Source organism: Cuculus canorus, chromosome 17 (genome assembly GCF_017976375.1).
Source record: "Cuculus canorus isolate bCucCan1 chromosome 17, bCucCan1.pri, whole genome shotgun sequence".
Taxonomy (NCBI): Eukaryota; Metazoa; Chordata; class Aves; order Cuculiformes; family Cuculidae; genus Cuculus; species Cuculus canorus.
The window spans coordinates 8,490,972-8,509,330 of NC_071417.1; the positions used below are offsets into that span (position 1 = coordinate 8,490,972).

Consider the following 18,359-nt stretch of genomic DNA (forward strand, 5'->3'; position numbering starts at 1 on the left):
TGGACTGGGGGCGTTCAAAACCTGAGCACAGATATCAAGCAGCATCCCACTGCCTGCAGCAGCATGGCTCCGGCATTTCTCCCTACCTTCGAGAATGGCTTGATCCCAAATGAGTTGCTCTCAGCCATCTGGTGCAAGTGCAGTGTTGTCCTGGAAGCAGTTACAGAAAATAAGACTCGCGCTCCTTCCTGTCCGCAGCCCTCCCCAAGCCCCCTGCTCTCTCCTCAGGGAACATTTCTGACTCCCACAGAGCCCCTTTGCCTTCACAGGAATGTCCAAGGGGCTCCATCAGGAAAGGCTCCTGCAGCTCAGCCCCACAGAGGGGGACGAAGCCAGCACCAGATGGGACAGGATCCTTTGCCCAAGGTACTGCTAGTGAACAGGCAAAAAAAAGCGCAGAAAATGCTCCTGTTTCCTAGAAAATGTCTAATATAGAAGTGTGTAAAAATCCCTGCAGCATCACTAATGTGATCACTCTCATAATCTCCTTGTTATCGGAGAGGTCTCAAAAATCACATTGCTGATGCAAACTTGGATATAAACTGCGAGAGAGCTCCTTGGTGATGAAGGTACCCATCAGCTGAGCATCCAGGTGAGGAGTGGACCCGCACACCCACCTCTGTGCCGCATCCAGCCCTGCCAGCATCAGGGCAAAGATGTTGAAGTTGCTCTCTCCGTGGGGCTGCTGAGCGACACGGCCCCTCTCCAGCAGCATGGTCTGGGAAGGAAGCAGAGGCAGATATGAGCAGCAGCCTCCAAACCCAACCATGCAGGGACAGCCTCTCAGCCCCGGCAGGGTGGCTGGTGTTCCAGGGCACCAGGCATCTAGGGGAGAGAGGGGACAGTCGAACCCACAGACAGGGAAATGCTACTGGGAGCTGTAAAGGAGGGGCTGGATCTCTCCTCCCAGGGCCATGGCTGGCTTTGAGGTTTTGAGATGTTGTCTTCTGCCCAGGGCCTTGTGCTGCAGGTTGTGCAAGCAAGAGCCAAGTAACACCCCAGGTGTGCACCAAGGGGTGACATTTCAGCACATGGGTGCAACACCCACGGTCCCTTTGCACCTCCAGAGGTCTGAGCAAGGTGATGGCCCTAGCAGAGATGCCACAGTCTCTAGATAAGCCATTGCCTGAGCTTGAGAAAAGCCTAGATCAGCTTCCAGCCTTGTCAAGGTTGTTCAATGCCAGCACCAACACCAGGAAAAAGCCCCTCCAGAGCCAAGGCTTCCAGTTGTGCTGTTCTCTCCATGAGAGATGGAACTGGTGGTCTGGAGAGCAAGTGTTCCCACAAGCACAGTCCCACTCCTGCACAAGGACAGCTATGCTGGACAATCAGCTCCCCACCAGTGCCCGAGACAGAGCAGAGGCAATGATGGTGTAGTACGGGAAGCACTGATGTTCCCCAGGACACCAGCTCAAGCTCTCTCCTCCATCAGAAGAGACCTGAGGCACAAGCAGCTCTGATTAAAGTGCCCTGATGTTGATGAAAGCCTCCAGACATTTCTGCTCAAGGCTGATGTGTAAGGTGCTGCTAATGAAATGCTGAATTATACATTTCCTCATAAACATTTCATTCCAGCGCTGTTCTCCCTGCCAGGGGAGGGGGTGATGGGATATGTGGGATTCCACCAAGCCACTGACAGGGCTCCTGCTCAGTTGTGATTTGGGGCATCTTTGGTCCAGGAGAAGCAGAGTAGAGCATCGCTCCTGTAGCCCTCCCAGGGCCACTGCCACTCTCACCCTCAGGCTGTTCACCGCTGTCATCCCAAGGACACCCAGTTTCAGCCACAGCCCTCCCACCTCACCAGGCAACAGGAGCAATGGGATACCTGCAGGTGAGCGGCGGTTATCTGGCCAGTGGCAGTGAAATCCAGTGACAGGACCATGGAGAAGCGCGTGGAGTTGATGTTACAGCCGGTGGTCACTGACCCAAAGGCTCCCAGGACTGTGAACATCGCCTGGATCTTCTCCACTGCAAAACCAGCACCAGCAGCACCATGAGCCTCCCTGCAGTGGCTGCAGCCCTGCATTGCTCCAGTGCTTGCTGAGAGAGAGACAGACCATGGTGCTGCACCAGTGCAGCCTCAGGGCTGCAACCAGGCTCTAGAGGAGGCTTCTCTTGCCTGCACCTCTGCCTGCTGCTTTTGGGGCTCTGTCCCAGCGCATGGGAACCTAGGACACCAGCTGAACATGAGGTTAGCATTCTGTACCATGAAAGCACACACGTTCTGGGGATGCTCCAGCCTGCCCACACCTCCACCCTCTTCCAGACCTTTCGTCAACACTCTGTAAGAGCATGATGTACCTGGAGTTCATCCAGACCTCCAAAATCCAAACCTGCCCTCTAAAGCTACTCATTGCTTAATAGCGCTTCCTCTCACGTCACCTGTAACTTGAGCAGATGGGAAAAGCACTGCCCCAAGCATGCAAGTAATTCCCTTCTGCTGCTTACTCGGGTGTTTATCAAAATAGCAAATCTGTTGGGTCTGGGACGGGTAAAAGGCAGCAGGACTCTCAGCCACACCACTCGCCTTTTTCCCAGGCGAAAAATGGCCCCAGCAGCTCATGACGTGCTTGCACAGGCACACAAAGCCACCCCATTGGGGCAGGAATCAGAATGGGAATGGGTGAAATGGAGGCCATCAGATGGTAACAGCTTCTCACTCGCATTTGCATGCGCTTCCCAGTCTCTTCTTGCCATCTCTGCCACCCTGCAGCCCCGCTGCATTGCTCCAGGGCTCACAGTGGCCACCCAGCCCCATACCTGAGACCCTGCCATCCACGCTGCCTGCCATGCCCACCAAGTACTCCAGGGCGCTCTGGCAGCATGTGGTCTTCCCAGCTCCGCTGCGTCCCAGGGGTACGATGGCCTGATCCTGCCGCTGCATCAGGAGGTTCCTGTAGGCTCTCTGTGCCACTGAGCAGATGTGCGCTGGCATGCTGTCCCGCTTCCCCTTAAACGCCTGTGGAGAGAGTGGGAGAGCACATCTCAAAATAGCCTCCATGTAGAGAAAGGAGCCTCCTTGAAGAGGTGTCACACTCATAGTGACAGTCTCTCCCAGACCACCCCCAAGATTCCCAGGAGAAGGAGAAAAGCCACCCAGCCCAACCAGGCTAGCGTTGCTGCACCAGCATCCAGGCAACCCACAGCAGGACCTGCTACAGCTTGGCTCATGAGCAAACATCACACCAGGCACTGCACGCTGGTACCATTCTCTCCCCAGCCTTGGCATGCCCAGACCACTCAGGGGATACAATCGTAGCAATTTTCTTCTGGAAACCATGAAAAATCTGTGCTGGGGGCAATGCCCAGCTAAAAGCATCCCTGGCTCTGAGCATGCACGTCCCCGAGTGTCCTCACAGCATCCCCACCTCTCAGTGTCTTCAAAGAATCCCTGATCCTGAGTGTCCTCAGACCATCCCTGGCCTTCAGTGTCCTCAAAGCACCCCTGGTCCTCAGCGTCCTCAGAGCATCCCTGGCTTTCAGTGTCCTTAAAGCATCCCTGGCCCTCACTGTCCTCAGAGCATCTCTCTTCCCAAGTGTCCTCAGAGCATCCCTGGCCTCAAGCGTCCTCAGAGCATCCCTGGTCCTCAGTGTTCTCAGAGCAACCCTGGTCCTCAGTGTCCTCAGAGCATCCCTGGCCTCAGGCGTCCTCAGAGCATCCCTGGTCCTCAGTGTTCTCACAGCAACCCTGGTCCTCAGTGGCCTCAGAGCATCTCCGTCCCTCAGAGGATCCCTGGCCACTTTGTTTCCCGGCCCAGAACCTCCCCAGCCCCGAGCATCCCTGCATCCCTGCATCCCCTCCCTGTGCAGTGACGGTCCCACGGTGCCACCTGCCGGCCCCGCACTGCCCGGCGCCCTCGGCCACTGTCCCACGCGGGTGGGTGACCGCTTCCCACGGGAAATGCCCCCGCTCACCTTCCCGGAGCTGCTGCTGGCAGCAAAGCTGGGTCTGATGGCCACCAGACCGGGTCCGGCGTAGGTGCAGGGCAGCCTGGACTGGTAGCGCTGCTGCAGTGTGTGCATCACGCTGCACTCGTTGAGACTGATGAGTGCAGCCAGATCCTCAGCGTAATCCAGGCTGGGGGGGTTTGTCTGCAAGAAGAGTGCCAGAGATGCCCCAAGGCTCTGCTAGGCTGTGTCAGACCCCGTCAGCACCCTGACACCTTTGTCCCATCCACCCTGGGACAAGGGCTGCTCTGGGTCTCGTCTTGCCTGGGTGCTGCCGTGCACCAGGTGCTGCAAGCTCGGCTCCCATCCTTGCACCAGGCAAACTCAAGGAGGGGGCTCACCCTCTGGATGCTGTCCTCGTCCACTTCGGTGACGCTGCCGTCTGCATCCCGGCGCACCCTCACCCTTCCCGCTGGCAGCTCAGGGGTCCCCACGTCCGGCTTCAGCTGCGTGGCTGCAACGAGAGACCGGTGAGTCCCCTCACAGCAGAGCCAACTGCAAGGTGGGGATCACAGTCCCCCTCCCGGTCCTGAGCGTCCCCAGTGTCCTCAGAGCATCCCTGGCCCACAGTGTCCTCAGAGCATCTCTAGCCACTTTTCTTCCCAGTCCAGAGCTTCCCCAGCCCCAGGCATTCCTTGTCCTGAGTGTCCTCAAGCATCCCTGGTCCCTTGTGTTCTCGAGCATCCCTTGTCCCAAATGTCCTTGAGCATCCCATGTCCTGAGTGCCCGTGGAACATTCCATGTCCCAAGTGTCCTCGGAGCATCCCATGTCCTGAGTGTTCCCAGATCATCCCCAGCCACTATGTTTCCAAGCCCCACCAGCCTCGAGTATCCTCTGGCCCTGTCCCCAGCCTCAAGTGTCCTCAGAGCACCCCCAGCCCTGAGCATGGGGCAGCAGCACAGCGCCAGAGCAGCACCCGGTGCCCTCCCTGCTCCTGACCCACAGCCAGGTTGGATACAGCTCTCAGCTTAGGGCAGAGAAAGGCAAGTTACCGAGTGTGAATCCATCCTTCTGGACAAGCCAGACCTTTTCCGCTTCATACCAAACGTCCCTCGGAACCTGTGGGAAGGAGAGAGGAAAACCGTGCAGCAGCCAGAGGAAAACTGAGCTGGACAAACATCATTTGCCTCTTGGACAGCAAGACTTCCAGCCAGAACCCCCGTCCAGCCCCTAAGCCACCTTTCCCCAGCCCAGCCCACATGAACAGGCAGAGCTACATGAAACCAGAAAAACGGCATCATTGCCTCGAGACGAGGGATAACAGCCCAGCAGGTCTGCGGACACTTTACCTGGTCTTTGTCCCTGCTCTTGCCTTCTTCGCTCTCTCCAGGTGCCTCTTTCCCCTCTCTCTGTTCTTCCTTCACCTTCCCCACCTCCTTTGCCACATCTTCAGTGTTTTCTTTGATCCCTCCCTGTTCCCTCTTGAGTTCCTCTGACTTGTTTGTAGTTTTTCCAGACTTCTTGATTTCCTGTGGTTCCTTCTTCCCACCTCCAACATCTTTCTTCATCTTCTCTGGCTCTTTCCTGGCCGGCCCCAGCTCCTTCTTGACTCTTGCCTTGACTGGAGGCTCCTTGTGACTTGTGAGTGCTCCCTTTTCCTTCTTGGTGCTCTCAGGACCTGTCCCCTTGGGTTTGTCCCCCTCTGTCACCGGGACTTTGCTGCCGTGCTGGGGGTCCTTGGTGGGTGCAGTGGCTGGAGCTGCAGGGCTGTCCCCCAGGGAAAGGTCCTTGGGGCTTTTCTCAGCACACGGTGACTTTGCTGCCTTGGGAGCCTCCAGGTGAGGGGTCTCCACCGGTTTGGTGGCAGCTGCTGCCGCACTGGGTGTAGGAGATTGGGCTTTGCTGGGGATGGCCCCTGACACGGCTTTCCTGGGCTCCTTGCATGGGGGGACCGGGACCTCTTTGCTGCCCTGCCGCTCCGCTTTTACCCCGTTCTGCAGCAGCTGCCCCTCGATGGCCACCTCTCCTCCAGCAACTGGGGTGTCCTTGGCTTGGGTCTCACTGTCCTCCCTTGCAGGCTGCCAAGCAAAGGAGAGGAGCAGGTCTGACAGGGACAAGGACAAAGGACCCAACCCCAGGAGTTGCAGCCTGCTGTAGGATGCTCATGCAGGACAGAGCCTGGTGGGACACGTGGTCGAGCCCTGGCCTGATTGCTTTGGGCAGTCAGTGGCTGTGGGTGCTGGCCCAGACCCGGCTGCAGGTCATAGTTGGTGGCATCCTCCTCCTTCTCCCTCTTGCTTGGCCACATCCCCTCCCTCCAACATCCATGTCTGGGTCACCGCTTAATGCCATGCTCTGGACACCTCACGCACTCCCCTTCCTGCACTGACTGAGCTGAACTGGAGAGTGTCATGCTCCACTTAATTACTCACCTTCCAATTAAGCAAGACAGGAATGGCAAGTAGCAATAACAAAGTCTCCAGCAGTAATTGCTCGATGCTAGGGCTGCACTTCCCTGCAGCTGACAGCATGCTGCAAGCCCGGGCCTCACCATCCAACCCATCTCATGCAAAAAAACCCCTCAGGATCCCACCTGGGACCAGCACCGTGGGGCTCCCCATATCCCCAGGAATGGCTTTGAGATGGGTACAGGCCGTGGGTACAGGGACATTTGGCCAGTACCAACACAAGACATGAGGTCCCTGCTCACCTCCTCTTTCAAGGTTGCTTTGGTCTCCTTCTTCAGCTTTGCTGCCTTGGCCTCCTTCTCAGTCTCCCGCACGAGCTGCTTGATGAACCCCCCGGGAATGACAGAGAGGAGCAGAGGGGGTGCAGATGGGGGTGGCCCCCGGTCCTCCTCCCGTATCTGTTTGCAGAAGCAGAGGCTGGGTTATGGGGCACAGTGTGGGTGCGGGAGCCCCTGCAAAGCCAGCCCCACAGGCACATTAGCAGCACGAGCACAGGAGCATAGAATCATGGAATAGTTTGGGATGGAAGGGACTTTAAAGCCCATCCAGTTCCCCCCTGTCACGGGCAGGGACGCCTTCCACTGGATCAGGGTGCTCCAAGCCCCATCCAACCTGGTCCCACCCTGCTCTGCCAATGGGACCAGCTGAGGCTGCAGGCATCCTGCAGGCTGCTGAGAGCACCAAGCTGGTTTGTGGATGCTGTGGCAAACAGGAAAAGCACCAAGAACAAAAGCCCCAAAGAGAAGCGCCGAGGTTTCTGCATGCCACCAAGGGCTGAGTGCAGCGAGGAGCCTGCGTGCGCTGCCAGCTCTGCTCAAAGCCCAGCAGCTCTGGCACAGCTGTCCTGGCTGCAGACAGTCAAGAAGTGGCTACAGGCATCACTGAGGCTGCACGCAGACCTGTGGGTCCCTCCATGCTGGGCCCCAAGCTGAAACCTGGCCCCACTTCCCACAGCTCCCATAGCAAAGGGCTTTTCCAGCCGTGTCACCGTGCAGCAGCGCCAGCACCAAGCCCTGCAGATCCCCACGAGGCTCAGCCTGGCAGCAAACCGCCAGCCCTAAACACTGGCAAAATCGCTCAAACCAGAACATTCAGGCTGCAAAGGTGCCCAAAGGAGCAACATGCGCAGTGAGGCGAGGGGACAGATGCCGAGCCGTGTGGCACCCCGGCTGCGGTGCATCCCCCTGCCCAGCACCGAGCCCACGAGCATCCAGCCCCAAAACACTGCTGGTGCCACCCCAGACCGAGACTTTCCTTCTGCTCCCAGAGCGCAAGGCGCGAAGAGATGGCCATGCCGGCGGTGAGGTGGGATGATGCTGCATGGAGAACCACAGGGCCACGGCGGGCACATGAGGCGGAGAGAGAGGAGAGAGTTAGCCAGGGGCTCCCACCAGCACTGGGGCTACAGAACCATCACCTCACCAGGCATCGCGCACGGCAGCTGCTGGAGTGCAGCAGCCCGGGCAGGATGAGGATGAGTTGTTTGGTGGTGCTGGGGAGGACATGGCCATATGCAGCCACCTCCAGTCCTTGGTGTGGCCCGATGAGGGGCCAGGAGGGGTGAGGAGGTGGGGGCACATGGTATTGGTAGCACTAGACTGGTGCTAGAACCCCACTGCCCTGGGCTGGGTGGCACGGGGTGCTGGTGGCACCAGGATGGTGTTAATGGCACTGGGATGGTGCTGGGACCCCAATGCTCTGGGCTGGGTAGGACATGGTGCTGGTGCACTGGGATGGTGCTGATGGCGCCAGGATGGTGCTGGGACCCCACTGCCCCAGGCTGGGTTGGACAGGGTGCTGGTGGCACCAGGATGGTGTTGATGGCACTAGGGCTGGGTGGGACCCCACTGCTCCAGGCTGGGTGGGACAGGGTGTTGATGGCACCAGGGCGGTGCTGGGACCCCACTGCCCCAGGCTGGGTGGCACAAGGCAGTGGTAGGAGCTTGTCCACACCACATTTCAGGCTGACCCCAGCTTCACCTGTCAGGATCATTCATGCAGCGAGCGGGTCGGGGCTCATCTGGCCCTGCCGCTCGCGCCAGCAACCTCATCTCCTTGTACAGTAAAGGGCAGGAGCACCAGGAGCGGCCAGGACCTGGCTGAGGAATGTCACTTGCCTTCTAGGGCGGCAGCTTCGGGTACCACGTGCCCTTAGTCCCGTTGGGCTGCCCCCCACACTGTCCCTCCATCACGGGGAAAAGCCAGCCCTGAACCACACAACCAGAGCCCAAAGCCTGGAGGGTGCTCATGGCAGGAACCCCGCACCCTCCAGCTGGAGCTGGGTCCTCAGTCCCAACTCTATGAATGGGGAAACTGAGGCACAGAGTGGGACATGCCTCGACCAAGCAAACAACATGGCATGAACAAGGGCTGAGGACCACCATCACCACTACTCTGTCTCCCTCGGCCCTGTTTGAGCCACAGCCATGTGGGTTTGGTTTCCACGCAGAGCCCAGCTGGGGACTCGCTCCTGCCGCCACCCAGGACCCACGGCCGCCCTGGGGAGCGCTAAGAGCCAAAGCCATCGAGGGGTCCCTGGCCATCATCCTGCACAGGGCACGGATCACCAACCCCATTCCCAACCCTGCTCCCGTCACAGCCCTCCCAAACACTTCTCCTCGGCACAGACTGGTGCCTGGAAGCCTCCCCCAAAGCCAGGGTTGCCGTTATCACCATCCATTCCCACCTAAAAATAGCCCTCAACACCGAGGGCCCCACAGCCTGGCTGCCAAAGCTCCCCAAAATCCCCATCGCACCCCAATGCTCGCCCCAAAGCCCCCGGAATGCACATACCTGGGTGGGGGGCTGTGGGCGCTGGGGAGCTGATGGCCCACACCGGCACCGGGCTCTGCTGCCAGGGTGGGATCCCAGCGAGCGGGAGAGCGAAGGCGGCGTGCGGCAGAGCAGCAGCAGCGGGGCAGCACGCGCCTCCCCCCGCCACCCCCTGCCTCGGCGGCAGCTGAGGTGACACATGTCACAGCTAAAAATAGTCACAGCGGTGGCACCGGGGCCTCGGCGGGGGAGAGATGGCACTGGGGGGCCCTCCTGTTCCCTGGCCTCTCTGCATCACCCAGACACGTGTGTGCCACCCGCGTCCTCCCTGGCACATATGTCTGTGCCCTCCCCGGTGCACAGCTGCTGTGGGGTGACATGGAATTTAGAAGGGTTTGGGTTGGAAGGGACCTCAAAGCCCATCCAGTCCCACCCCCTGCCACAGGCAGGGACACCTCCCACTGGCTCAGGGGCTCCGAGCCCCATCCAACCTGGCCTGGAACCCCTCCAGGGATGGGGCAGCACCACTGCTCTGGGCACCCTGGGCCACGGCCTCCCCACCCTTCACACAAGCCACCTGTGAGCAAGTGGGGCCTCCTGGGCTGCACCCCGGGAGTGCAGGTTGGAGTTCCGGCTCACTCAGAGTGCCCCAAATCCCTCCCACCAGCCCCAGCCCTGAGATGGGGGGAGCCAAGCTGGGGAGGGACCCGAGAGCAGCGCTCAAAATAGCCTCTCCTGTCGGTGGAAAGAAAAAGTCACCATGGCCCCAACGCCAACATGGTCAGCAGCCCGGCCAGGGCAGGTGGGGACGGAATGGGCAGCCGCCGTCCGCAGCCTCATCTCTCAGGGACAGAGCACACGGAGGGGCAGAAGGTGACCACGCAGGGTAGTGGGTCCTCCATCCCACCCAGCACCAGCATCCAACATGCAGCCAGGTCTGCAGGACATGGGATCAGGCCAAGTCCAGCTGCCAAGGTGAAACCCACCCTCTGCCGCTCCGGATCTCCCCCATCCATCCTATAATTCTATGACAAGAAACCATCCACACGAACAGCAGCTTCTCCAGCGAGTGAAGGGACTCACCTGTGCACGGAGCAGTGGGGACAGTGTGGGTGCAGGCGCTCGCCCAACAGCGCCGCGCGGGAAGGGGCAGGCGAGACAGAAAGAACCAGGCGGCAGCAGACACGCAAAGGACGGTTTTTATTGGGGTTCTCGTCGTATGAGAGCAGTTGTACTGACCAACACACAGAAGCAGCTTAGCTGTGCCAAAAGAATCCTTTTAAAAAAATAAGGGCGGAATTAACCAAGTGGGGCACCTCGGTCACAAACCGCCGAGGGCTGCGAACTCGGGGACAGTCTGTGTGAGCGGCACAACCGGCACGTGCAGCAGCATTCACCGGCACAGCCTCCTCTGCACAATAAATATGAAAAGAGCCAAGTACAGAAACAAAGAATGATTCTCATAGATACAATATCTAAAGTTATTTACAGATACTGGCTTTGCTTACCATTAAATTACACATTGAAAACAGGTTCTTTGTCAATATATCTCTATAATAGTAGCCTTTCGTGTGATTCTGCTCCTTTTTTTGTTTTAAGGACCGAATGTAGGCACTGAAACAGTGCTTGTAAGAACGCCTCTCCTAAGATGCTCGCGCTTTATTCTGTTTTTCAGAGTTGTCTTTATCTGCCATCTCACCTGATCTCTCCCTTTCCTTAAGGAGAAGTTGCCTGCAACAGCCAGAAGAGCCTCTTCCCAACCCTCCAACCAGACACACCTGTATCTACTTCTGCTCTCTTTTTTCCAGTCTGACATCCCAGAGAGCTACACAAACCCAGATAGATCCCAACTCCAGATGAACATCCAGCTTTCTGATCCCATCCCCAGGTTTTCTAACGCAGCCCTGTCTGGGCAGGTGTCAGATTTGCATCTCCAGGCTCAGCACTATCCCACTTAGCGCATATTTCTGGCAGGTGATGCCGAGAAACCATGATCCTACCGGCACCAGTACAGTTTCACACCCGCTACTCTCCCTCCCTCTGATGCTCTTGGGCAGAGCAACTCAAGACCACAGAGCAGTCTTGAGCCACAGGAAAAAAACACAATCAGGCAAGCATGAGAGGGGAAAGTGGAAAACAAGGCAAGAACTACTACGAGGGGAAAAGCAGGCACCCCTGCCCGACTTCAGACAGCGTCTCAAGAAGAGGCGGCTTCAGCACGTGCCTGGCAAAAGCCACATTTCACCCTCGAGCTGTCATTCGGTTTAGCCCTGAAGAGCACATACTTCGAGCTCCACCCCAGTGGAAATTAAAAGCATGTGCTGCAATACCTTCAGCGTCCCTCAAACTGCAGAGGCCACGACTGCAACTGGAATTATTTTTAGCAAATGAGTTATCTGATGAATTTCGGGCTATTTCTGTACCTTGCTGGGGAAGGAGGTGCCTGGTCAAGTTGCAGCTGTGCCTGGAGGTAGCAGCGCTCCAACAAACGCATCTGGCAGGCAGAGCGAACCCACTGGTTCTCTCTGTGCTGTGAAGGATGGCAGCAGGGCTGATCCTGCCCCACCGCTGCTCGTAGGCTGGGGGAGCGCAGGTTCACCTCAACACTCCAGGTGCCACGGAGGTCCAACTCCTCCTCCTCGGCTGCAGCGTGGGGGCAGCGAACAGTCCTGCACCATAAAAAACACCTCCAGTACACATTTTTGCAACCACTGATGCCCATTCTTCTCTGCTCTAAATCCAAACCAGCCCGACACAAGCCACTGCTCGGAGCAGAGCTGTACCAGCCCTGCTCCAGCATGCAGCTCCGCAGCCTCTCCAGGCTCGCCCTTCCACTCAGTCCTTACCCTTGGAATCAGAGCTTTGCAAATATCTGAGCTGACATCTGGTTTTTTTTCACAAGTCAAGCTGATTCCCTGCCCCAATTTGGGGTCATTAATTCTCATTAACCTCATGCAGACACATGTAAATAAAAGCCCGGTCTCCGGAATACCGAGGAATAAAGTGGAAATTTAGAAATCAAATCCAGGGGGTTTATTTGCAAGAGTTTTTCAGGGGTTTCAGCATTCACTGCACTTCAAGACAGCTCTGGCAGCACTTGGAAGTCACTATGCTCTCACAGAAGGATAAGCTAAATGGACTGACTGAAGCTATTTCGACTTTTATTATGAAAAACAGAATAAAGCTGACTGATCCCGCTTGAAAGGAACTGCCGTTTCTATACAGATGCAGAGCAGAAACTCTGTGGAATGTCAGAAGTTGGAGAAAACACGTATTTAATAAATAATATAAAATGCTTTTTTTTTGTTAAAATAGAAATCTCCGGTTTATCCCTACATAGCATAGCAACCTTTACGTAAACAAAATAAAGCTGAGTCTGTGATGATTAGTTTAACACAAAATAAAAATACAATTTGACAATAGTATTAAACCAGCCAATGTTCAATCCACACAATATGTACATCATGGAATAGAAATCAATAAAAACAAAAGTAGATTATCTTGAAATCCCTCAGACATTGGGATATACATATGTTCTCTGTATAGTTTAGATATCTTCCTTTTTTTTTTACAATATTAAAATTAATACTTTGCTTTTTCAAAATACGCTTTTCAGAGTTTTCTCTTTACTTTGCAGAATTGACTCGTTCCGTATATTAATCAACACAACTAGAATTATTTACTTTCTACTGTACACTTCAAAATAGTCCTTCCTCCATATACATTAAGAGTGTGAGCATTTCAGAGTTAAAGGATCTGCATTGCTGCCATCTGCCATGTGAGGAAGAGTGGAACCACTGTGCCATCGCCGGCACCCGCGGTATGTAGATACCTATGTGACAGCACAGAAGAATCTGGTCCTAGAAGTGACCAGCTGCCAGGAGAAGAGCAACACAGAGCTCCAGGTACTTCTATTTTCATCAGCTAATTTAACACAAAAGACATTAATGTGCAAGTTTGAGGCTTGGAGCAACCTGACCCAGTGGGAGGTGTCCCTGCCCCTGAGAATATCCAAGGAACTGGATGGGCTTTATAGTCCTTTCCAACCCAAACCATTCTACATTAAAGTCACCACACATACTGGGGGCTTGACCCAACATCGGCACCCTGAGCGGTTCTACTGGACATCACCAGCACCCACTTGTAAAAGATCACAACTGGGATAAACAGGATTGCTTTTGGCATCAGATGCACAAATTTTCCTATCATCTATGCATTGGACTGCAAACACCTGCATTTACACATGGGTGGGGAGGCCCTGGCCCAGGTTACCCAGAGCAGTGGTGGCTGTCCCATCCCTGGAGGTGTTCAAGGCCAGGCTGGATGGAGCTTGGAGCCCCTGATCCAGTGGGAGGTGTCCCTGCCCACAGCAGGGGGTGGGACTGGATGGGCTTTGAGGTCCCTTACAACCCAAACCATTCTGCGATTCTATGAATCTACATTAAAACCAAACCCAACACAATGATGGTATTTCTGTTTTTTCCCCTTGTTAGAAGTGGGAGAAGCACAACTCCTGCTGTGCTTTCAAAGCAGAGCTGTTGAAATTAAGGACAACTGGAAGGCGTCTAAGCTGAGGTGTCCCTCCTGGAGCTCCATGCCCTCACCCTGACACAGCCAGCACAGCACGGTCCCTACCTGCCAGGCTTCCCCTCCACACATCCAACTATTATTAGCGCACTCACAGTCTTTGTTTTTGAAGCCTATCGGGGAGGAACATACCGGGAATGTCAATGCAAGCTGGATCAACTCCAGTATTCACACCATCAAGGCTTATCTCACAGCAGCCGCTGAGCTGTAACTCGAGAGACTGCAGCCGCAGACACTGCTGGACCAGTGACAAGACATAAAGCTCAAACACAGCTTATACAAAGATTTTATACTTGGAAAACTGGATGGCCTAGACTTAGATGAAGGATGTAAAAAAAAACCTACTAAATGTTCCTTTAGCAGCTTCATGAATTGGCAAAATAATTACCAAATAAATATCAATAACAATTGCCCAAGTCATACCTGCAGAGATGGGACATCTCAGCTGAGACGCATCCAGGGAACACTGCAGAGCACTGGCCAAGCTCATGCCCAGCTTCAACAAGTTCCTCAGTCACACTCTGCTCGCAGCAGGAATAATTCACTTAAATTTCAACTCACAAAAGCTTGGTTTTGGCTAGAATTTGCTCTATTCCTATTCCTGAAGCAAGACATTCATTTACACCAACTCCCACACATCGAAACCACCACCCTACCTCAGACTGGAGGGAAAGGCAAAGGGAAAGCACATGGGACAGAGATGGAGCTCTCCTAAAAGTCACTGCGATCCTGAGCCCAGCTCTGCAGAAACCACTCAGCTTCCTGCACTCGCTTTCCAGGATCCAGTCTTACTGCTTGTACGTCAGAGACAAAGAATAATTAGACACTAATCTCCACAGCACCACAGGCATAGGGATGTGTCAGGGGAGTGTTTAATACGGCTCTCACTGACACGTAATTCTCTATTTGAAACATAAGAAACAATTCCTGTACATGCGTAAATCACCAGTACTGCTGATTTTTTTAAGAGGACTTCCAGATAATTTGTTTAAAAGCCCGTGTTTAATCATTCACTCAGCACTGTTGATGCCTGGAGCTCTAAGTTCTTTTATCTTTACTTCCCTCAATATTAAAAAAAAACAAACAAAAAAGAAGACTCCTACAAATGTGGTCAAAATCTGTAAAAGACAACGCCATGCCTTACACTCTGCGTTCAACAAGATTTCCTACACAAGCAGCTAAAGACCCTCCTGTAAAATAATACCGTCAAGAATCTCTGTCCAAGAAAAAGCTTCAGGAAATCTGGTACTGAACCAGCAACAATCAGCCCAGAGCAGTATCCAATATTTTGCTTTGGGGGGCAGAATTCCAGCTCTCCCCCCACACCAGAAGATCCAGTCCCTTCCACGCAGAACCTCGTTTGTAACTGGGATCCCAACATCCCCAAGGTGTGCGTGAGTTTTTGGCTACAGGAATCTCCTAACAGCGCTGCTGTAGGTGAGTCACAGATAAAAAGCTTTTATAAACTTTCCATAAATCAGCTGACTAAGGAAAAATAAGGATTATAGTTCTTTTCCTATTCCATTCCCCTTTGACACTGCCAAGCAGTGCTGACCTACAGCATGGCTCAGCTGCCATGTGTCTGCACAAGGGAATAAGGACCACACCAACCAGCATGTTCCAGGACCATCCCAGCACCGCTGCCCTTCAAAATGCACACATTTCTGTAAGTCAGTAAGCCTTCGTTTCATATAAAATCTATGGGTTCGAGGCACAATGTCCTAATTCCAGAGCTGTCCCTTCCCCTCCTCACAGACATCACTCTCCAGAATCCACGGAATCCTCATCAGAAACCGCAGAACTCTGCCGACAAGGACTAAGCATAAAAGAGAAGAATGGAACTGATAACTAAGAACAACTTACATGAGAACTAAAAGCAGCTTTTAGCACGTTCTGAGGGGTTTTTTTTTGCAAAACAAGAAGAAAAATAAGAGCATCGCACGGTATTGTAGGAAAAGCTCAACAACATCCAGTGCACAGCCAGCGCCAGTACATATTTTCTATTCTAAACCTCAGTAAAACACCACTACTGCTCCTTACAGAGGATGCTGAGATGCTAAACATCACTTACCAGTACGAATGATGGAGAAGCTGGAACTCTCTACACAGAGTAATTTGAAAAATAAACAGGGGGAAAATTATTAAAAGCTATCCCCTGGCTCACATGCAGTACTCTTCCTTTTAGGCGACACCAGACGATAAGACAGAGTTCAGACCGCTGTGAAAGCACGTGCTATGCAGAGTTACATCACTCCCACTTCTAGAAGCAAATACATCCAATTGCATTACAAGTGTGTTCAGGACAAACAAATGCTTTCAAAATAATTCTTCTATTTTTGCCGATTTATACCTTTTCTGCAAGGAAACGAGTCTAGAACTGTGTGGTTATCTGCTGGCAGCACACACTGGACAAACCGCACACAGGAGGTGGACAGAGGAAGCTGTCAGTGCAACTGCTGTTCCCATTTACGCAGATGCAATTCCCATTGTCTTTAGGGACCATGAAAGTTGCACCACCGCAACCGGGCAGAAAATATTCCCTAAGGTGTTTAGTGAATCAGAAAAAAGCCTAACTTAAGCTTTGGCCCATCTCTTACAAAACATCATGATAACCAGGGAAAGGCTGACTTCACAGGCTTAAAGTTTTCAGACATTTAAGGGATGATGTCTTTACTTTAGCAATGGTTTCCACATGACATGACTGATGTCTCAAGTAGAATTAATACAAATCTGGCATTTGATCAGCTCCCTTTGCCAGCTCCATCCTCAGAACTCTCAGACTGTTTTCAATGTGGGCAGTTTTGGACTCTCTAGGAAAGAAAATTAGAACTCCTTTTGCAAGCTGCGCCGTGTGATGTGCGCGTGAACCTCCTGGGCTGAGCTACGGTGACAGCCTGGGGTATCTACGCTATGAGAACACACTTGCTTAATGGTTTTTGTGTACAACAGAGAAGGATCCACATGTCCCACAACCGAAGAGTGATCCAGAATACGTACCGAGGCAGCCAGACATTGTAACCCAGTACATGCGCTAGAATGCATTGGATTTGAATAACTTCTTTTTAATATTTAAAAAGTGCAGTTGACCTGAAATGGAAAAGAACTGTCTTTATGTTCACTGTAAACTTGTCAAAAGGAATCTGCTCTTTAAAAACTGTGCTAAAATAGTCAATTTATACAACAGAGCACTAGATGAAGCTACCATAAATTCCTCTTCACCAATTATTACTCTATTGTGTCAGTTATAGTACTGCATATACGTAGAAGAAGCAAAACGGTGGTAGGTACTATTAGTGAGTACAACAAACCAAGTGAATAACTTGAGTTCAACGCTTCCATGAAGTAGCAATAACATTTAAACCACAGGACAGTTAGAATTCAGTACGTTGAAGTGCATAAGAGTCACACTGTTGATCATCAGCAGTATGGAGAAAGGTTATTATAAAGTCAGCAGTAATGGTTGGAAAGAACATGGCAACACGACAGATTAAAGGTTATCCAACATGGCAAGTCTGCAGCTCCTTCCACAGTTGAGGGTTTGTCGGTATCGCACACGCAAGTATAACCCCAGCCAGCAGTAACCATTTCAGTCTCCAAGCTTGGTACCCACCACACGTGGGTATTGCAGAGAAAACACTATCTTCCTTCCATCAGTAGTTCTGGAGTAACGGACCATGTCTGAGGCACCGCCAGGGTGCAAGAACGCATGGGAGCAATAGGCAGCCTCTATGTTTGGTAATTTCCACCACTGCTAGGAGCATGAATTCGCTTGCCATTGTTCCAGTCTTCACGACCTCCAGAAACAGAGTTCTGACATTATCCCATGCTGTAAACATCTAATTCTTCGTCTTCTAAGCACATCCCGCGTCCAGGATTGCACAAAGTAATTCATAAGGATTCTGTGAAACTCAACATGTCCACGAAGTAGCTTTCCCTAAGTGAACTTTGTTCCGTTTCTCCTACAGACCATTGCTATTCCTGTGGCTGAGCGGTGGTTTTGAAAGCTCTACAACTGTTGAGCGAGATTTATTGAGAAACTTTGGAGCCCGACGTAGCAACCTCTGGGCCTCAGTAAAAGCTTCTGTCAGCTCTTTTTTCCACTGAACAAATTCGGGGTCACTCTGAAAGAGATACAGAAGTAGTTTGGCACTTCATAGTAAACTGCCAGTAGCGTCTGGTCTCTTAAACACCACTTTAAGCAACTTAGTTTGATTTTCTGAAGAAATGAGTAACTGGATACAGAAAATGTGCAACCCTTTGCTTCTCTGTCACCCTGCCAAAGCCAGGCAAGGAGGCAGCAACTACAGCTGGTCAAGATCCTTGGAGGACTTGTGTTCTTCCTCCCTCACAAATACATTTGCTACCATGACCTAACTGCCACTGAGACACGTGCCAATGAGGCCTTCAAAGCCCACATAGGTTGAGAAGTTTTGAAGTTTTTATCTATTTATTAAACAGAACTAATTTTGGCCACTGAAATCTCGGACAGAAACTGGCATCACTGCAGGTTTCCTGCTTCAAAATACGAACATGATAAAAACTTCCCGGTTTTGCCTAGCTTTGCTTCGTAACGCAGCCTTAGTTAATCTATAACAGGAGGACTTGAAATACTTTTATCGTATGCAAACCAATCTGATTAGCAG

The 18,359-nt window shown here is 53.0% G+C and overlaps 2 protein-coding genes across 2 annotated transcripts in view; both read right to left on the minus strand.

The window, feature by feature from the left end:
- The window catches only part of MYO18B (myosin XVIIIB), a 75,158-nt gene extending 64,636 nt beyond the window's left edge, over positions 1-10,522 (minus strand). Inside the window, 14 exon segments of the mRNA XM_054082683.1 lie at positions 87-150; positions 618-718; positions 1,826-1,968; positions 2,761-2,959; positions 3,916-4,092; positions 4,290-4,402; positions 4,942-5,008; positions 5,239-5,967; positions 6,600-6,755; positions 9,147-9,223; positions 9,226-9,297; positions 9,300-9,418; positions 10,213-10,363; positions 10,459-10,522. Coding sequence (XP_053938658.1) covers positions 87-150; positions 618-718; positions 1,826-1,968; positions 2,761-2,959; positions 3,916-4,092; positions 4,290-4,402; positions 4,942-5,008; positions 5,239-5,967; positions 6,600-6,755; positions 9,147-9,223; positions 9,226-9,297; positions 9,300-9,418; positions 10,213-10,363; positions 10,459-10,522 — 2,232 coding nt within the window.
- A 675-nt stretch (positions 10,523-11,197) lies between these two features.
- The window catches only part of GRK3 (G protein-coupled receptor kinase 3), a 75,357-nt gene continuing 68,195 nt past the window's right edge, over positions 11,198-18,359 (minus strand). The window contains exon 21 of the mRNA XM_054082455.1: positions 11,198-17,837. Within this exon, the coding sequence (XP_053938430.1) occupies positions 17,676-17,837 (162 nt within the window). The 3' untranslated portion in view covers positions 11,198-17,675. The remainder of the gene's footprint in view (positions 17,838-18,359) is intronic.